The 19671-nt window shown below is 46.0% G+C and overlaps 8 protein-coding genes across 8 annotated transcripts; 5 read left to right on the forward strand and 3 right to left on the reverse strand.

The window, feature by feature from the left end:
• Positions 1-70: 70 nt before the first annotated feature.
• Positions 71-2615, forward strand: GGI43DRAFT_418473 (uncharacterized protein). Its single transcript, XM_083207549.1, has one exon. It carries the CDS (start codon positions 132-134, stop codon positions 1905-1907), a length of 1776 nt encoding a protein of 591 aa, XP_083055428.1. The 5' UTR covers positions 71-131; the 3' UTR covers positions 1908-2615.
• Positions 2616-3904: 1289 nt separating this feature from the next.
• Positions 3905-4730, forward strand: GGI43DRAFT_426419 (uncharacterized protein; the record flags this gene model as incomplete). The annotated part of the gene is made up of 3 exons (XM_083208646.1): positions 3905-4267; positions 4309-4336; positions 4393-4730. 3 exons carry the CDS (start codon positions 3905-3907, stop codon positions 4728-4730), a joined length of 729 nt encoding a protein of 242 aa, XP_083055429.1.
• Positions 4731-5935: 1205 nt separating this feature from the next.
• GGI43DRAFT_431888 (pyridoxal phosphate-dependent decarboxylase family protein) lies at positions 5936-7429 on the forward strand (the record flags this gene model as incomplete). The annotated part of the gene is made up of 2 exons (XM_083209483.1): positions 5936-6899; positions 6930-7429. 2 exons carry the CDS (start codon positions 5936-5938, stop codon positions 7427-7429), a joined length of 1464 nt encoding a protein of 487 aa, XP_083055430.1.
• A 1313-nt stretch (positions 7430-8742) lies between these two features.
• Positions 8743-9951, forward strand: GGI43DRAFT_277341 (superoxide dismutase sodB). The gene is made up of 3 exons (XM_083201177.1): positions 8743-8936; positions 9033-9298; positions 9386-9951. Exons 1-3 carry the CDS (start codon positions 8807-8809, stop codon positions 9683-9685), a joined length of 696 nt encoding a protein of 231 aa, XP_083055431.1. The 5' UTR covers positions 8743-8806; the 3' UTR covers positions 9686-9951.
• Positions 9951-11517, reverse strand: GGI43DRAFT_277382 (uncharacterized protein). The gene is made up of 2 exons (XM_083201178.1): positions 11031-11517; positions 9951-10974 (listed from the first exon to the last, which is right to left on the reverse strand). The coding sequence occupies exons 1-2, from the start codon at positions 11407-11409 to the stop codon at positions 10160-10162; spliced, it is 1194 nt and encodes a 397-aa protein (XP_083055432.1). The 5' UTR covers positions 11410-11517; the 3' UTR covers positions 9951-10159.
• A 989-nt stretch (positions 11518-12506) lies between these two features.
• GGI43DRAFT_418477 (uncharacterized protein) lies at positions 12507-14557 on the forward strand. The gene has a single exon (XM_083207550.1). The coding sequence runs from the start codon at positions 12729-12731 to the stop codon at positions 14388-14390; it is 1662 nt and encodes a 553-aa protein (XP_083055433.1). The 5' UTR covers positions 12507-12728; the 3' UTR covers positions 14391-14557.
• GGI43DRAFT_431889 (uncharacterized protein) lies at positions 14469-15557 on the reverse strand (the record flags this gene model as incomplete). The annotated part of the gene is made up of 1 exon (XM_083209484.1): positions 14469-15557. One exon carries the CDS (start codon positions 15555-15557, stop codon positions 14547-14549), a length of 1011 nt encoding a protein of 336 aa, XP_083055434.1. The 3' UTR covers positions 14469-14546.
• Positions 15558-16405: 848 nt separating this feature from the next.
• On the reverse strand, positions 16406-19668 carry GGI43DRAFT_277398 (HET domain-containing protein). The gene is made up of 2 exons (XM_083201179.1): positions 18864-19668; positions 16406-18809 (listed from the first exon to the last, which is right to left on the reverse strand). The coding sequence occupies exons 1-2, from the start codon at positions 19476-19478 to the stop codon at positions 16743-16745; spliced, it is 2682 nt and encodes an 893-aa protein (XP_083055435.1). The 5' UTR covers positions 19479-19668; the 3' UTR covers positions 16406-16742.
• Between the last annotated feature and the right edge of the window lie 3 nt (positions 19669-19671).

The raw sequence follows: 19671 nt of genomic DNA on the forward strand, positions 1-19671 counted from the left end.
GAGCTAGGTCATCCTAGCTCAGAAACTATATCAACGAGCTTAATTTTAATGTCATGAAGATAATCCGCATTCTCTCTCTCCCAGTTTCCCAAGTTAACGCACTACTCTGCTATTCTCAATAAGCCACGGCCATGACGCAGCAGCATACCTCCGGACCGCTACTCGTGGAAGATGTGCTGGCTATCATCATCTCGATGGTACCACGAGGCACGCTCCTGAACTTTCGCTTGGTCAACAGATCTCTTGGTGCTCTAGCCACTGAACGCGCCTTTCGGCATGTACGCCTTTTTGCCCAGGAAGAGGGCACTCGCTTCGTTGATATAGCGCGGTCTGAGGCACTCCGCTCATGTGTCCGCGAGATAACTTGCGAAACCATGGTTATTAAGGACGGTTTTGACTATCATTGTAATCAAAATTTTATTTTCCCTTGGAGATTCATGGCGGCCCTCCCATTCGTGCGTTATTTCGAGAAGCTGGAAATCCTGAACTTAAACTTCAACAAGTACTGTGGGCCAGAGGACAACGACGAAGACCTGCTTGACGGCCGGGCCATCGAAGAGTCGCCTGATATCCGGTACCGTATTCTGGACACCATCTTCCACTGCCTCGAGGGGACATGGTCTGCCGAGAATCAGCGTAAGGTGGATGAAGGGCTTGATCTTTATAACGACTACGATATTCTATACATCGAAGATGACCCTGAAGGAGCGTTCTATGAGGACAACTATCAGGGCTGCGCGGCTCCTACTCATGACCCACCTCACTCAGTTTGTTTGACAATCTGCAACTTAGGAGACTTCGACGATCCACGCCTTACCAAATCGGATACGTTTCGCCGGGTTATAGCTTCCCAGATATCTGAACTAAAAATCCTGTTTACAGTCCAAACCAATGACGCCTCGCCGGAGAACACGATATATCGGCCAGAGAAGTATGATCTCATGAATAATCTGCCCAACACCTGGCTCATGCCATCGCTTGCCAAGAATTTGACGGTTCTTTCTTTATACTGTCGCGACTATTGGGGCTGGATTCCCCGGATGGACTTCCGTTGCGTCAATCCCGGCTCGGGTCAGGGCTCGGGCTTCCCAAACCTCAGGGTTCTGGCTCTAGGAAACTACGTCTTCACCCACGAGTGGCAGGTCGACTGGATCGCTTCCTTAGGGCTCCAAAATGGGCGGGGCGGGCTTGAAGAGCTTTATCTAGATGATTCTCCCATCCTATACAAGGCTCGGATGGTCCAACCCATGAATTCTGGGGAGTCTAAAGTGACTAACGTCATGACTGGAGAGGTGATTGCTATTTCAGATGATCTGTACCCACTCCCAGAAGTCGTTATGGGAGGGACGTACGACCCCGATATTATTCAGTTCCCTCTCCGATGGGACCATGTACTGGGTCGCTGGAGAGACTTGATGAAGGGCCTTCGAGTCTTCCGAATGGGCCACGGCGCCTGGTGGAGCCACACCGGTTTCGATCGCACTATCAAGTCCGACGAATGGATTCAATCGAGCGACAGACGTGATTTCCTTTCATACGATTGCCCAGCCTTCCGATGGTACGACCGCCCGGTTGTTGATGAAGAAAGCGATGAATATGATAAAGGTAGTGAGCGCTTTAAAGATGGAGAAGGTTTCCGGTTGGATAGGCAACACCAGTGCCAGTACATTGAATACAATATAGGACTGGGCCCCACTCAGTGGTTAGAGTGGAAGGATAGGTACAAACAAATGTTACTGCAAATGCAATTGCCCAAACATATTCTGGATATGTACCACCTTGACAGTCACCCGAAACTGGATCCAGAGCTGGATCCGACAGGAACCCTGATAAAAGATGATGATGAGGCTCTCAGGAGTCTTCTGGAGGTAGTAGAGCGGCGGCGGGAGATGAATTCGAATGTATGAGTTGTTTAAATCATAGACTCTTACAATGGTAAATGTCTGATTAACCCTAGTAGAGTTGATTTAGAAGACCAGGGGTAGAATTGGTTCTTTATTTATAAAGAATAAGCGTACAGTCTCGCATAATAATAAGAGTTAGACATGTATAATATTTATTTAGCATGATTATTTTTCTACTGCTATTTGAGCGGCATGTTTTTATGATTTGAGCGACATGCTTTCGCTGTCTGTACGACATGCTGATATTAGTCGAGAGTTGGGTTTCTCGCTAAACTAGGAATGATAACAAACTAACACCGGATTTTGAACAGATGCGAATTCGGCAGCCTGTGCCTGATCAATTGTGATATTGACACTAGGGTTTTTTAGGAAATCTTATGCTTTGCTTTGCTGTATCTTAATTGTAGCGGGAAAATCTGTTTAAGTATTTGTCATATTAAAAATGCAGTACGGAGTACATTTCTTTCGTATTAACTCGGGCCCAAAGAGCAATTGCCGAGTTATGTTGCATCCCAATTCAAATTTTGCAAGGATTGGGAAGTATCAGTAAGACGGGCTTGAACAAGACATACAAAAGCAAAACGAATAATTGCATATTGTGATCGTAGGAACAGCCCGGTTAAGTTGTTCGGTGGTCGTATTACCCTATGCGAGGTCGTGGATATCTATGCGCTGATGATTCATAGATTCCCTGTTCTACCTATATCTGCTCATTGGGGCATCTGCCAAATCTGCTCCAGAGTAAGCCGGTTGACCTTCCGGCTGACATGTACCCATCCAAGTGAGAGACAGAATAACAGAGAATGCGAGAATTGTGAACGCACACGCCAAGATTATGTACATACAATATTAAGAGTCAATTCGCATAATATACGCTCATGCTATGCTTTATACGCCCTTATTCGTTTTGCGGTCCTTGTGTTTCTGTCCACCTCCTCCCATCGTACCACTTCTCTTGTCAGATTGATGAGATCCGCACAAGCACCATGTTACCTGTGGCTTAATAAGGGGGGTTTAAATGTTCAGGTACTACCTACTTTACTTCAATGATTAAGAGGATGATCATTTCGTTATAAATAAAAAGAAGGAGAGAGGGAGAGAAAGAAGAAAAGAGAAAGGGTCGATATAGTCGAATGATTCAACAATACAATATTTTAAGTAAAAGCCAAATTTTCAAAATACATTGTTTGCATGGGTATGATATATTTAGATATGTTTTATAAAACTTTACCAAATTTTCACAGAACTTCGCATGTCAAAATACCTGGTAATTTACCACCCAGTTGTCATCCGGCCCGAGGAATAAAAAGCAACGCTGCGCAATAATTGTTCCTGGATTCGATGTATGAATGTAACGTGTCGCTTTTTCCCCCTTGTTTTTCTGCTAACGGGTAAGCTAACATACCGCCGGCGACTTAAACCGAGATAAGATTTTAGATCGTAGCGGTAAGCGTTCCACTCCTAACCTCGAGAGGACTCCGGGGACGCTACAACTTCAAAAATGCTTGTGTTAGGCGTATTATTCCGTATTTCCGTACGGGTATATGCGGATTACCGGCTGATATGAGAATCCTTTAACTTTGCTTAGCTTGGTATATGGTCGTATTAGTCTTACGAAGAGTCATTAAGAGGAATAATGAATGCGGTGAAAGCAAATGGACGATCATCGCGTATTATCATAGTAATCCCTCGCAAAATGGGCCAGTGGGGTTTTCCACAATCTGATCGAAATTGCCCCAGTATTCACCAGTAATACCTAGCTTTCTACAGTTAGCATATAAGGCACACTGACCAATTTTTCGAAGGTTTACGGCACCTAATATTAACTAGTAACCATAGATTCTTACATGTGGAGATAATATGAATAGGATTTAAACAGTAAGATTCCTTAGACAAATTCCACGCAGATTTGCGTTGCGTATTTCCTTGGCCATCTTCCCATGTATACGTAGATTGTGAATCTCAACGCTGTTTAAACATCTTTGTACTTCATAGCTACCATGCCGTCACGGAGTTCTCTTAAAGTTTATCCCATTGACTTGGAGAAAGATTGGGATTCATTGTTCAAGACCTTTTGGGAGTCATGGAGCGTTCCAAGGCAAGCAGCGATGGTAGTAACTTTTCCGCATATAGGCCAAGGCGGGCCAAAAGAGGCTGAATCATTTGAAGCCAAGAAAGCCCAGTATCTCACTGCTGCAAAGACGAGTCCTGGACAGATATGGCTTAAGCTCGTTGATGAAAAGAAGCCGAACTCTCCTATTATGGGCGGCGTCTGCTTAACGCATTGGAAAGATGAGCTGCAGCCGAGGCACATGCCAGACCAGCCTCATGAAGGATTCGAACCAGGATCACAGATTCAAAAAGTATCGGAGCAGTTTTATGGACAGCTTCATGACTGGCACAGCCAATAATGCGGTCACGCGAGCACATTTGTAAGTCATTACTGGCTATCCCGCGCGGAGAGTATACTAACCCCTTGGAACTATAGTTAGTCAAGCGATGTGGATGCTTCCGGAATATCGTAACAATCGCGCTTCAACGCTATTAGCGAATGAGATTGTAAAGCTCTGTGATGAACGTGACATTGAAGGATATGGCGAATGTGTTCAACTGAGCAAAGGATTGGCCGGCAGAGCTGGTTACGATGTTATAAGCACTGTCAATTTTAAAATGAACATTGAAAATCCGGCCAAGGAAACTCAAGAGCTTATTGACGAATTTCTTTCTGAGCCTTTGTACTTGGTGTGGAAACCGAGGAAGAGTGAACAGAACAAGAACGCTTCTCGGCCTCCCTCTGTCAAGGGGCCAAAAGAATCTAAGCTATAGAGAGCACTGGATATCAGGATTAACTATGGGCAAGTGGAAGGTTATATCCAAGCCCAGGGGTATGACGCGATTGACTGGTAATGGCAAAATTAATAGCATTTACGGAATTTATAGCCATATTTTTATGCTATTTATGTTGATGGGGCGTTTCGATAGGAAAATTGATTTGATATTGCAAAGAGAACCGGCTGACTTTCCGAATCATTGGCAATTGAAGAAAAAAATAATCTTAAGAAGAAAAAACTACTGGTCTTTTCAGCAACAAAATAAACAACGTCCGCAGTCTTTGTATCATGAGAAAGACTGTTCTCGCCCAGTTTACAGAAGCCATTAAAGTCCTAGCTTATCGATTGTTTGTGTGAACGCTAGCATAGCTTCCAGCCAGCTTGTCAGTAAACTAACTTGGATTAGAGGTGAAGATTATGACAAACAGGGCATATGATCCGTGTTGGATGATGTTATTAGGGCCTACAACATTGCAACTCTTGTGAGACTCGGACGTTGTAGAGCTTGACTAGGGATCATTATCCTTGCAAACTCAGCCGCGTATTATAATAAGCCGCAGAACGCCAGAAGTCCGTACGCAATGTTATGCCGTACATATCTCGTGGGGTTACATCGTATACTTAAAAAGGTAGTAAATATATTTCTTCTTATAACGTAGCATAGGTATCGACACTTTTATTATGTCAGACTACAATATGGCTCATTCTCACTCTATTATGAGCGTAAATACCGATTGGTAGATAATCTTATAAACGAAATGTTTACAAAAAGGCCTGTATGAACAATAGCTATACCGTATTCCCCCACAAAATTAGACTATGGATCCTTCTTTATAAAGTATCATGTTACCTATGCTCAGTCACTGCTTGGCTGATTAAATAGTGGAGGGATTTTCACCAGAGCCCACAGTCCAATTTTTCTAGGAAATACGGCGTACGAGTACTGTTTTGCGTACACTTGGCTTATGGGCATAAACAGGGTTATGGTTTGCCCTAGTAACGTAAGAAAACGGAGTAAACATCCATCCATAAGACCTTCCTGGTCCGAAGAATGGCAAATGCTTTCACAAATCTGAAGCTCAAAGACATATATATATTGAGCTTAGTCTACAATAAAATGGAACGCCAAATCTCGCATAAACCGGAGGTATCTTCATTACCCTTTCTTAATCTTCTCTATCCACATACTGTACCATTGCAATGACGGATCTCAATGTCTACCAAGATGATATTGTTACGCCGACTGAAGCAGACCATGTGCAGCTGATTGAAGATCTTTTCCACCAGTTTTTGGTCGCACAGAAAGCAGCTCTATCACCTCAAATTGTCGACATTGCGAATGGAGATGAGATTACACAGATGCGAAATGCCACAATACCGGGGGCAGACGGCGCGCCCATAGACCAAATCATAAGTGAAATGGTCAAGATCATGTCTCATCGAGTGGCAATGGAGCAACCCAAGTTCTTTGGTCTTATTCCGTCTCCTACGAACGAAAATTCGTTCTTGGGAGGCCTAATAACCACCATGTTTAACGTCGGTACTGGGAGCTGGTACCAGGGCTCTGGCCCCAGCACGGTAGAGGATACCCTCATAAAGTGGATGGCTGAGCAGGCAGGCTTTCCGTCTTCCGCTGGTGGCGTCTTCGTGTCCGGAGGCACAATGGCCAACTTAACCGCTGTTGTAACCGCGCGAGATGCTATGTTACAATTCGAGCAGAGACCGAAGGCAGTTATTTATGCTTCTAAGGAGACTCATGTTTCTGTAACTAGAGGTGTAACTGTGGCAGGCTTTCTCCGAAGCCAGATCCATTGCGTGGAATCTGATGCAAATTTTCGAATTGATCCGAAGAGTCTGCGGTGGCAAATTACAATTGACAGAAAAAATGGCTTGGTGCCGTTCCTAATTGCTGGTAGCTGTGGTTTTACCAATACCGGAGGAATAGATGACCTGGATGCGCTGGCAGATATAGCCCAGGAGGAAAATTTATGGCTGCACGTCGATGGTGCCTACGGGGCATCTATAATTCTCTCTAACGATCACAAATATTGTGCCAATGGTATTGGTAGAGCGAATAGTCTGTTGTGGGATCCTCACAAATGGCTTTTCCAGACGTATGACTGTGGTTTAGTGCTTGTCCAAGACAAGCGCCACTTGGTCCAAAGTTTCAATACAGAGGCATCGTATATTTGAGACGTGGAAGAAGTTTCTACAGATACGGTGAACTTCTGGAACCGCGGTATCGAGATGTCTCGCTCTGCCCGAGGTTTGAAGCTCTGGTTTACTCTCCAAAGACTGGGTCTTAATAAGATGGGAGAAATGATTGACCATGGAATCTACCTTGCAGAATTCGCAGAGCGGACATTTAGAGAGCTTGAGAATTGGGAAATCCTATCGACTGCCTCATTGGGAATTTTCAATTTTCGGTATATTCCCCCGATGGAGAATATTGACCCCAGCCTAGATTTTGAGAAGTGCTGCGACGATGTTAACACCGCCATTTCTCGACTGACTGTGGAACGTAACATTGCAGCGCCGCTAACGACGAGATTGCATAAGGCTGTGAATCTTCGGATGGTCACGATATCCCCTGAACTGACTAGAGAGCAGCTCTTTGAGGTTATTCAGAGCATGGATCTCATTGCAAAAGAAGTTACGGCGTCTTTTCTGAAGGAACAGGTTTCTAAGCTCTGAGATAATTCGGAATGCCTTCGTTTTCTTTGTTGAATGCTGATAGATTTTTGGGTGAATGGTTCCAATAGACGATAGGATTGTAACTAACTTTATAGAGTAAATAACAAAGCATGAATTTTCTTCTCTTTGCATTTTTAGAATGAACTATCTAGATATGCAATTGGTATTTAATAATAGTGTCTGTCTTTCGGTGAAAATCATATTTTAGGAGGGATGATTCCCTATTAAAGGATTGATGTTCAAGCTTCGCCTAGCTTTACTTAATGAATTTGTAATAACCCCTTGTGTAAGCTTACTCTGGCCGTGATCATTACCCAAGACACAATACGAACTGCTGCCCCAATTGGTCAAACTACCCAGAATGGAAATGCGATGCATTAAAGAGAACTGCGTTTAGAGTAATAATACGAAGTCATATAACTTAAGATTCTAGTATAAAGCAGAACCCAATTATTTAGAACTTTCGGTACTATGCTGCTCAATTTTTTTACGCAGTCGGCAAGCTTAGCATATATATAAGGTATATGCGCATGCGCCGACGATGGCGATATACTTGATAGATATGGCGCAGACTCTCCCCGCCTCCCATTGAGATCTCGCAGGCTATGCTTCTACCAAAGAGGAGAATAAGTGCTCTTATTGGTTGGGTAACCTTCCTGTGCTGATGTTATATTTTATCACTTTTGACTGCCACTTTCACGAGGATTGCTATGTCTTTTTAAGCAGTCAGAGAAGAAGTGAGTCCTTGCGGGAACTTCTGGCAGTAGATTCTCTCTGTACAACAACGTTTCTGATTTGAAGTCTTTTCTGCGCCAATGGCTGAGAATGACCATCATTATTGTCCCGATATATTCTCTTGCATCTGCTCTGTAATAAAAGCCATCGTGACTGGTGCTCATCAGAGCTACTTCGTACCAGCTACATCCCAATAGTGCAAAATCCCAGCGCCAGCTCCCCACAACCAAGTACCCGCTACCTCTTGACAGCTGCTCCCACCCCACTACAGTGACGAAACGATGCGCTCAGCTCCGGCCGGCCAGAGCTCCGGCCCAAGCTCGAAAATCCGAGGCAGCTCCATCGGCTTGTTCCTCTCATTGACATCATCTCTGCCAAGCAGTAACACAAAAAATCATTGGTAAGCGCCCTTTCGGTGATTTCGCAATTCCACCCTCGCGCTTCTTTATTCTGCCGCTATTCAGCTCGAAGTAGAGACTCTCGTCCCTTTTCCGGCTTTTCAATTGCCATTTTGGAGCTCCCCTCTATCCTGAATTAAGCTCTTTGTCACAAGCCGAGCCCCTCATCTTCTTCCCCAATTGCCGCGAATATATAGCAAAAGCTCACCTGCGAATAGCTTCAAATATAACCACAGCAGCAGCAATGTCTTCCTCTCTCCTCCGTACGACGCCCGTCCTGCGCGCCGGCCTTCGCGCCCGCGCCGCAAAGCCTCTCGCCGCCATGGCCACCACCAGCTTCACTCGCGGCAAGGCGACTCTCCCCGACCTGCCTTGTAAGTCTTCGAAACAAACACAGCGACGATGACTACAATCAAATTCATACCGCAGCGAGAAGAGCAGAACTGACGAGATAATCCCACCAAATATAGACGACTACGGCGCGCTCGAGCCCTCCATCTCCGGCCAAATCATGGAGCTTCACCACTCCAAGCACCACCAGACATACGTCAACGGCTTTAACGCCGCCGTCGAGGCCCTCGGCGACGCCCAGGCCAAGGGTGACTCCAAGGCCGCTGCTGCCCAGGCTCCCCTGCTGAACTTCCACGGCGGTGGTCACGTCAACCACTCTCTCTTCTGGGAGAACCTCGCTCCCAACGGCAAGGGCGGCGGTGGTGAGCCCGAGGGCCAGCTTTTGGTACGATACAATATACAATATACTCTCCATTCTATGCTCTATTCTGTTCAAAAGAATCTAGGCTAATAAGCGCAATGCGCGCAAAAGACCGCCATCAAGCAGGACTTTGGCTCTTTCGAGGGCTTCAAGAAGCAGACCAACGCTGCTCTCGCCGGCATCCAGGGCTCTGGCTGGGCCTGGCTCGTCAAGGACAAGTCTTCCGGAAACCTCGGTCTCGTCACCCGTGCCAACCAGGACCCTGTCACCGGCAACCTGGAGCCTCTTCTGGGAATCGACGCCTGGGAGCACGCCTACTACCTCCAGTACCAGAACCGCAAGGCTGAGTACTTCAGCGCCATCTGGGATGTCATTAACTGGGGAACTGTTGCCAAGCGATTCGCGAAATAAATTGTGTACGCATCTGGGTAAAATTAAGACATAAAATTCAAGCAACATGTGTAGCATATTCCTGCTCTAGCTCTGTTGAAATGTCTGCAGAATATAACTATTTAACAGTAGGATGAAAATTGCCAACGCAGCGATCTCAAGGACCATACGCTTGCAGCTCACTTCACGACGTGAATACATGGCGAGCAAATCTAGAAATGAAAGGCTAACCATAGATAGGTCGCAAATAGTGCCCAGCAAATCTTATTTCCTATTTTCGTGGATACGTTACACGGGATACCAAAACCTTTCAACCAATCTTTTTCCTGGCCTCCTCACCACTCCGCGCATGATATTATCAAATGCACTGCAGTAATTCCTATTTCCAGATAAACATATGAAGCAACAATATGAGATGCTTAAGAGGAGGAACAGGAGAAGATAAACAAGGAGGAACAGAGCCACTGTGTGTATCTCCTAGATTCCTCAACCTCCTCAATATCTTTGGCATCTCGCGATACCCTGGTAGGCTACTAGCTCAGTCGGAAAAGTGTCTGTGAAAATGTGTATCGCAAAGTCGTACCAGTCTTGGTTTTCGGGACCTGTACGAGCTTCAAAGAACTTGACGTACTCCCACCACTCCGGATACCAGCCTCCGCTGTCCCAGCCCAGAATGCACACGATCTTGCTGTTTTGCACAACAATGTTTCTTGGGCTAATCTCGCCGTGGGTGAAACGGATTGCATAATCTGACCGGAAATGACACGCGAGAGCGCTGGCAACGCTTGCTGGAACAGATGAAACAAACGACGATGTCAAGAAAGCGACAAACTGACCGCAGGTGGGCTTTCCACGAACAGCCCAGTACGTGTTTTGGACGTGCTGATCTAGAATCAGAGAGTAAGTGCCTGCAAAAGCAGATCCTAATAGATTCCGCTTGGCTTGTGGAGCTGCTGCACTGGGATTTTGAGCCATGCCCAGGCGCATGGTATTGAGGATATGGCGCAGTTGACGGGCATAGGCATACTTTGCTTCAGGAGTGAGGTTGTACCAAATACCCTCTAGAAGCTCCCCTTCGACAGTCCGCTCCAGCCCCCCAATGACCTGGGCTGGAGCCGGTAGTCGCAGTACGGGGAGGTCTAGCTGGTTTTGGATTGCTTCTCCCAAAAGAAGACCTGCCGTTGTGACTGAGCGATATTGAGTTGAAACGACCTGGCTTCCATCGCCAAGCCTCGACCTCAGAGTCAATAAAAAACAATGAGGCTGAAGAAGACTCTCTAGATAGACGGTATGTGGGTTCGGAGGTGGCGCTGAAATGCGGTTGAGTATCACATTGGTACGCTGGCTATAGTGAATATCTACTTACGAGGTGGGAAGATGGGAGGACTCGAGCGCCCCCGCCGCCGCGAATGCGGCTCTTGAGATTCATCAAGATGATCACGAGGCCTCTTGGCTCCCGTAATCACCGATAGAACAGGCTTTGAGATTCGCGCAAGCGACAGCCGAGTTTCTCCAGGCGATGATGGAGAACACTCTTGTTTGAGGCTTGTGTATTTCTGAATGGCAGATTTTCCAAGTGCGACTGGCCCCGTAGAATTGTTTTTAAGTGGCATAGACGGAGAGCGTGGCTCCAGCAGTCGTCTCGCCCTTTCTGGATTCAGGCCCTCCATCTTGCCAAGATAATCCTTTTCCTCGCGGCTGAAGACGGGCGAGAGACGGCCGGCTTCGAGTGCTACTTTGGCCATTGTTCCTACTTGAAAGGGCTTGAAATTATCAGTGCTTGAACAGAGACCATATAGCAGATGGTTGGTAGGTGGCGATGCACTCAAAAGACAATTGCTTGAATCCAGTTACAGCGAACGGTGGCAGTCGCCATCCACAAAAGCAAGGAGGAGGGGGAGGAAGAGGAGAGAGCCTAACAAGTTAAAAGAGAAGAATCGATGATCGAAACGGCGAAATAGAATGGAAGAGGCCCGAATGATTACCGGCTATCACGAGAGGCCAGAAAAAGAGAGAAACACGCAACCACAAAGGGGCGTCGTATGTCTGAAGAATCACAAATGGTGTCAAAGAATAGAGAGAAGAGGGACAGAGATAATGAAAGAAAAAAATGTCTTAAGTCAAGAGAATTTTTTGTTTGGCTCAGCTTTGACTCGGCAACGGGTTGAAGGAAAGAGCAGGTCATGGACAGCTGCCTGTCAGCTGCCTTGGGAAGAAGCCCTGAAAAGATGCGAATCCGCGGTGAAGCTCATGTTTATAGCTGCTATTACTACTGATATTAATAGAGATGGAAACAAGGCAAAGATTGAAGCCATGTTGTGGACATGCGTGAATCAACTGAGCAAAACTTGGCGATTACAGCGGTGTGAAGGTTGTCGGGCGGAAGCTTGCATACATGTATGTATATACACGCGTATTAGAAGCCTTGGAGACACAAACTACATGGATTTATACAAATGACGGCAAATGGAAGCTTTTCCGTTAATACATGCATAAAAATAAACTGCTATTTATTAATGCGGGTATTGAACCCGACGCCGAGCGTATCAAGTAAGCGTCATCAACACAGTCAAGCCGATGCGGTTTATTGCAGAGGCTACGAAGCAACCAACAGCGAAATATTAAAATAAAATGCTACATTGACTTCATACATCATTCCGACCCATATACAAATACGGTCGCATACATGAATGTAACAGAGCTATTTGTTGGCTGTGTATATATAGACTTTGGTGTTTACTCATCTTTGCCAAATAGGCAAATAGTTCGCAGCGACAGCCAGACAATGGTGCATGCAAACTCCTACCGCAGCTGAGACACTGCTAAAATCTACCGTTGTAGAAATAGATCTCTGCTGTGATTCGCTAGAGATAATCGCTCTCTAAGATCCTACAACCAGGGTGCATGAGCTAATCGTGTCAGCCGTTGGCGGGGAATACGCTGCCTAGGGGAACGCGTCATGTCAGCACATGTCCCTGAGCTAGAAAATGATTCTCCTGAGATGGGTCGTTTCTTACACGTGTAGTATGTTACACATGTGTTACGAGCAATAGCTCTGGTCACAATGAAAAGCCTCACGTTGCTGGCGCTTTCTGCTGTGGTGGCCAAGGCTTCGCCAACAGCGGAACCTATCCATCCAAACCATGACAGCGCAAAGGCCAACGCTAACCACATCTTCAACGCCATTCATTCCGCTGGTCGCCAGTGGGGATCTTCGCTGAATCACAATGGCTTCGGTTTCATCCCCGTTACCCTTTCAGCTGGGACTTTGCTGTATCATGGAAGCTTCTCCAAGAACCCTCCCGAAGATCTTGAGTGGCTGGCCTTTGAAGTCGAACACGCAGAAAACTTCGTGCGAACGGCTCGACACCCGCCCAAGCCGCCCAAGGGCCCTCCTGAGCATGGAGAACAGCCTCATGAACCATCTTCTCCGCAGAAACCACTCGGCCAACCAGAAATGAATGATAGTCCTGACCGTGGCTCTGAAACAAGAACCAGGGGCTACCTCCAGACCTACCAGACAACACGAGATGTTCAACTGCTCTACGTAGATGGTTCGGGAGCGGCGAAAAGCCCCATAGGGACACTAGATTCGCAGGACTATGTCCTTTTCCCCAATAGTAGCTGGGAGTGGCACAATTTTCCGAGTGAGATACAGCGCGCAAAGGCCATGTGCGACATGATCACCAAATGGGGCTGGGCTGGCATTATGCGCATGGAGATTGGCTACGAGATCATCTGGTGCGACTTTAATACCGACCTGCAGCATGAATCGTCGATGCGATCTCTGATTCCAGAGGAGAGATTGAAAGAGGAAGACTTCCTGGGGACTTATTTATGGACTCGCGCAGTCGCTGAACGTTATGACGGACTTGGTGGCGATCGAGTCAAGGTGGACTTTTCATCCATGATATCGGGATTCTTTTTTCCCATCAATATCTCTAATACTGATCCAGAGCGACCGGATCTTATAAGATTTAAAGCTGCAAAAGAAGAACACCGATGGCAAATCAGAACCTACCTACAGAAAGTCTTTGCAGGGCCAAGACGGTTTAATGTCAACTGGCAAGGCGTGGTAGACATGATTGTCACTCGATTCTCTAAACGGCTAGCTGCGATGGTCTCGGCTCATGTATCGGCGGACATATTCATTGGAGAATTAGAACACACTGTGCTCACATATTACGAGGCTCCTAGTCTGCCTGGCGATGTCACTTTGGCAGCAGATGACGACGACAGGAATAAAACAGCCGAGGCTATTGATCGTTGTGCTAAGAATTATCTGAAACCTGCACAGCTATCCCGACAGAATTGGACTCTACAAGACGACTTGATCCACACTGCCCTTTCAGTTGTCATGCAGCATATTTGCAACGATCTCTATGTGGCGCGATCAATTCTTCTCCAAGTTGCACCAGATACGTCAACTGACGCATATTTTATCGACAAAAGCATAAATAACAACGACATGGACAAGGCAGTCAACCAAAGCCGCGCTATTGTACGCAATCTCGTGGATGAACTTGCCTGGACCACATGGAGGAAGCCGCAGCTATGCGCCGAAGATGAGGTCCTAACAACTGTGATGTGGCCGTTTGGAAATAGCGAAGATTTCTATAACCCAGGCTGTGTGTCATTTAAGGAAATTACAGAGGACAGAAGAGGCTACTGGAAGCAATATGAAAAAATCCCTGGGAGACCTGATCCCAGGAGACCTAATGAATAGTAAACACTTCTAATAAAATATCTAGGCAACATACTACAGCTCGAAAAAAGTTTGGATATAACGACAGTAGAATATTTGCTATATATAGTTACATGTATCTAATGCTATGCTTTCTTTAACGATTCAAGCGACTTCTCCGACTAATCATCCATTTATTTAAACCTTGATGCCAAGCAGCTTCTCGCTGATTTCCCAAATCTTCTTCTCATCGGTCTCGTTATAAGTCTGGTCAACATATCCCTTCCACTCTCCTTTATCAGACTGGCTCATGTGGACCGCAACAGAGCAGTCTTCCAAGTACTTTCCCTTGGCTTCAGGAGCCAGGACGTCGTCGCTAACAGCCGCCCACACCTGTGTCGCAGCACCCTGCTCGTTTGTCTTGAAGAAATCCTTTGGCCAAGTTTCCAACATTGTATCAATTGCTGCTGCATCCCAACCACTGTTGTCGAAAAATCCAGACTCGAGAATGCCACCAGGGTGGACACTCCATGCCAACAGATTCTGAGCGCCGTAGCGACGAGTGATCTCAGTGGCTGTGTAAATGCTTGCCAGCTTCGCCTGGGAATAAGCAGCAATTGGGGTGTACTCGGACTTTTCAAAGTACAAGTCGTCCCACTGGATTTTGCCCAGGCGGTGTCCGTAGCTGGTGACCAACACCACACGGCTGGGGTTAGAAGCAGAGGCGCTGGCGAGCAGAGCGTCTTTGAGAAGAGAAAAGAGGAGGAAAGCGCCGAGGTGGTTAATGGCAAACTGTCTCTCGTAGCCGTCGGCGGTGACTTGACGCTCGGCAATAATGCCGCCGGCATTGCTCAGTAAAACATTGAGCTTGCCGCCAGACTGCTTCAAGAATTCAGCAGCAAAAGCCTTGACGCTGGCATTTGATGCTAAATCAAGCTCAAGAAAGTGAACGTTGGGCAAGTCGGCAATGGTTGAGAGTGCCGCCTTGGCCTTGGGAATGCTGCGGCCTGCCAAGTAAACAGTTGCACCGGTGGCAGCAAGAGCTCTGGCGCTAGAAGCACCAATACCGGTAGAGACACCGGTGACGATAATCACTTGTCCCTTTAGATCTTGCTTGCCGGCGTCCTTGATGATCTGTTCAGCAGTGGGACGGGCGTCGCCAGGTCCGGCGAGGTTGTTCCAAGCGTGAGCAGAAGCGTAGCGAGACATTATGAGAGCGTTATATACGTGTAAATGTATATATATGTAATTTAAGAGATAGTATGAATTCGGCTTAGTGTTGATTGTGGTGAGGCTATAAAGAACTGTTTTGAATGAAGAGATCGGATACACATCTCAACAGGTCGACTCCCCCCTTCTTATATCCCTTTCGTCCCTCTTAATATCATTGAATCTTTATTTCCAATTATCATTAAGCATTTGCTTCTAAACTCCGTTTTCTCTCTCCTTCGGCCTCCTCATGCTTTAAATCCGCTATAGGCGCTCCGCCAGCGCCTCTATGGAGTAGACTTTCCGTGGACTTGTTTTCCTATTTCGTAACCCAGTTCGGACAAAGGTGGGTCCATTGAACATGACCTGCCAATGAAAGTGCTCAAAATGCGAGCTGGCCAATGAGATGTAAAGCTTGTCCGCAAATGTGGAGATTCTGGAACACTGGCGATGGCGCCTCATTAATCATGCTCAAGAAATCTCCATGTATTAGGCGGAGAATGATCCATTGAGAGGAGAGTAGTATACGCTATATACAAATCGCAATATATACTTCAATAGCGGAGATGACGTAGCGCAAGGAGTGAGCAGGCTACTAGTCAAAGCCTCGGCCCATTTGTTAACTGAGCAACGTTCAACTGCTTCCCCTTTAATAGTTGTCAAAAATTGTTTCAACAGTCGCTTGCTGTGATGCCAGCAAAACAGACGCCCCCAGAGCCATCACTAAATCCATTGATCATTTGCTTGAGGCAATTTACATTCTTCAGCCACTTTTATTCACATGATTCCCCATCTTTTTCCAGATTCTATTCTGTCTAATCTTGCTCCTGCAGTTCGATGTGAGTCATCACATTGATACTTCAACAACCCTTTTAGTGAAGCACAACGCCTCTCTTAATCACATACGACCACAGCCACCTGAAAAATCTGGATCCCGTCTGATCTCCGATTGATAACCAGATGAGCGCCGGAGTAGTAGCTAGGTCGGTGACGACTAGCGAACTCCTGGTGTTGTATGTTTTATTTTTGACTATTTAATTTTTTACCCCTCCTCTCTCTAATTCCCTTGTTCTTAAGAAAATACAAGATCAAGGTAGTAGTTCAACAGCTTACATTTCTTTATCTTAGAAGAGCAGCGTAGAATGTCGGTAGTATTAGGCACCGCCATAGCTATTAGCAACTCTATCAACTACTGCCTTTCTGACTGTGTTCTCTTTCCGCCTTCCTATTCAACAGGTATTTCAACGCCAAATTATTCCCATTTCTTTTCGCAGCCAAAATAGCCGCTTCAGTCATCTCAATCTCATCTCCTCTCTCCTGCAGCAACATATGCAGTACCGTCTTTTCCTTATTTAATGCCGCTGCGAGGATCACGTTTTCTGTGATTTCGATCTCGCTCCCTTTTTCCTGGAGTAGTTTTTTCAGAGCTGGAAAATACACGTTTCTTGCGGCTTCTATAGCCACTCTTTCTGTAACGATGACCTCGCTACCCCATCTCTCAAGCAGGTAGGTTAGCACCGAGCGTTCCGTGTTCTGTACTGCCGCAGTAGCCACGTCTTCTGTGATAAAAACCTTGTCTCTGTGCCTCTCAAGGAGATACTGTAATACTGACTCGCTGCTCTTCATTGCTGCGGCAACGACAATTTTTTCCGTAATCTGAATGTTATCTTTTTCTCTTCCGAGCAAGCACCAGACTGTTGAATAGCCGTATTTCTTTATTGCCTTTATAATCATTTTTTCTGTGACCTTAATTTCTTTTTGGCAAATCAAAAGAAAGGTTGCTTCAGCATTCCCTTGCTCTATGGCTTCCATAAGTAATCCCTCCAAGTTTTCAGTATTCAAACTTTTCTGAGTAAACGGCCGATTGGCTTCTTGTATGCGTCTGGCTCTTTCCACAACTTCTGAAGTCGCTCGTATATGGCCTCGATTATTTCTGAGTCTTCGTTTAACAAGAGATATGGCCAATTCTGGATAAATGGATCTTATGGTTTCGATCGCCTCATCTGCTGTCAGTGGAAATTTACCCACTGATTGTATTAAATCTGCCGCCTTCTCCAGGTTTGTGGCTCTGTAAAGTTGGCCATGGCTTTTCCACATTGCTCCAAAGCTGTTTAAATCTCTGATGACATCTTGAGCCCCCTCTAGCAAGCCCATCTTGGCCCAAATCATACACCAAAATTCATTTTCTGCTTCCCAAATACGCCCAGCTCTTCCATATGTCAGGGCGAGCTTACTCATACAAGCCAGCGTTCGGGGTTCTGCTTCTCCAAACTCCTTTGTATAAGTTTCTTTCATCTCTTGAAGCGTACCAATGACGAGGCTGTTGTTGCTTCCCGCATCACTCATAATCATAACTGCATTCCATAAACGAATTTGCTTGTCAGGTTGGCATTCGATCTCTTCATATGGGTATCCAGGCACTCGGCTGCTTAACCATGTTTCAAAATTTCCATCTGACATCTCTTCAGAGGAAGCATCCCAATCCCAAATGAGAAGAAAATCATGTGAAGACGTACTTCCTGGCTCTTGTAATTGATCAAAGCTTCCACTCTGTACTTCGTCATAATTCGGAGGCATAAAACCAGTCATGATTACCGAAAAGTAGTCTGTACATGATCTGATAATCATAGGCTTTGCAGAGCCAAACAGGTGGCAGCAAATGTCACCAACTTGAACAGGTTTTGCGGTAGCTTGAACAGTCCACGAGACACTGCCATCGTCCTTTGTTTTAATATTCACGATTTGCCTGTCGTTATGGTAAGTACCCTCAGTTGATCGAACCGAAGTCACAATGCCAATCACATGGCCTTTGGCAGATATAGCAGCCGCTTGCAGGTGTGCCCAAGTCTTGACAGACATATTTTCACCAAGTATAAACCTAACAGCTTGCGCCATGAGTTCGTCCCAGGCAATTTTGTAGTTAGGTACCAATCCAGCCGTGGCAGGATTGTCTGAACTCATACCCAGCAAAGCAAAGATTTTATCGTGGCACTCAGTAGCTTCCTGAGCGTGGTACATATCTATGAGCTCTCCGAGAGGCCGTATATCTAATGATATATCGCCCGATGTATTAAGGCTGTATTTTGGTCGGAATATAGAGCCTCTCATCAGATAAGTTACCGAACGTATATGATCCGGAATATCTGCGTAAGAAAGGAGTGATGATAGCCCTAAACAGAAAGCGTATCCATCAACCCTCGTAGATCCACATATAATGACGATATGTTGAGCGGCGGCAATCTCTTGGAGCACCTATTCTACGTATCAATATGCATTCTTTAATTTCCAGAAACTTGCACACCTTACCCATATTCGCCGAAACCACGGTCGCTTCAGCATAGCTAAAATAGCCTGCCGGTCAACTCTGTCATCGGAAGACCTGGGAACTTCCTCATCTGCAGCCATCCGTATGCTCTTGAGCACTTGATCGCTATTATCTGCACTTTCGCCGAGCCATACAATCACACGATTTGCCTTGCAATATATCTCTGCCATATGCTTAATTTGATCTCCGCGCTCCACTGTATTGCTTTGGTCAATACAGATAGCGTCTATCCATAATATTCGCTCAATCAATCGATCTCGAAGGCGTAGTAGCACTTCATGAAGATTTGCAGTAATAGCCATAGTATTTCCATTGACGCAGATAGTGTGAGGCTTTTCTGAGCTTCCCCAGACATACGATAGTGCTTCATACATATGCGGCCCTTCTTCCAGCTCCAGCATGGGATAGTCAAACAGCTGACACTGAAGAGGGGCATATTTATCGCCATGAGGTAGCAGACGAAGCAATCGAATATTTCCGGAGCAGAGCAGATGAGAATATTGATATGAATCTCCAATATCGCCTTGAGAGTCGTTTTGAGACTCTGGACTGAAAGAACTGCTTCGGTGATATCTGACATCTTGCATCGCCGACATTCTTGTTGCCAGGTGTCTTTACGACTTTAGCGAACGAAAGTGGCTGAATAGTAGTTATGTAGGAGGAACGCTTAGGTGGCCAACTATTTAGCCTTGTAGGAACAAGATCAGCTTATTGCTTGCTCCCTCCTGCTTGTGTTGGCGTTGGTTCCCTCACTTTCGAGAGATACAATAGGCAGCAGCAAGGATCTAC

The sequence above is a fragment of the Trichoderma evansii genome (assembly GCF_050947405.1).
Source record: "Trichoderma evansii strain SZMC 28006 chromosome Unknown GGI43scaffold_36, whole genome shotgun sequence".
NCBI classification, from domain to species: Eukaryota; Fungi; Ascomycota; class Sordariomycetes; order Hypocreales; family Hypocreaceae; genus Trichoderma; species Trichoderma evansii.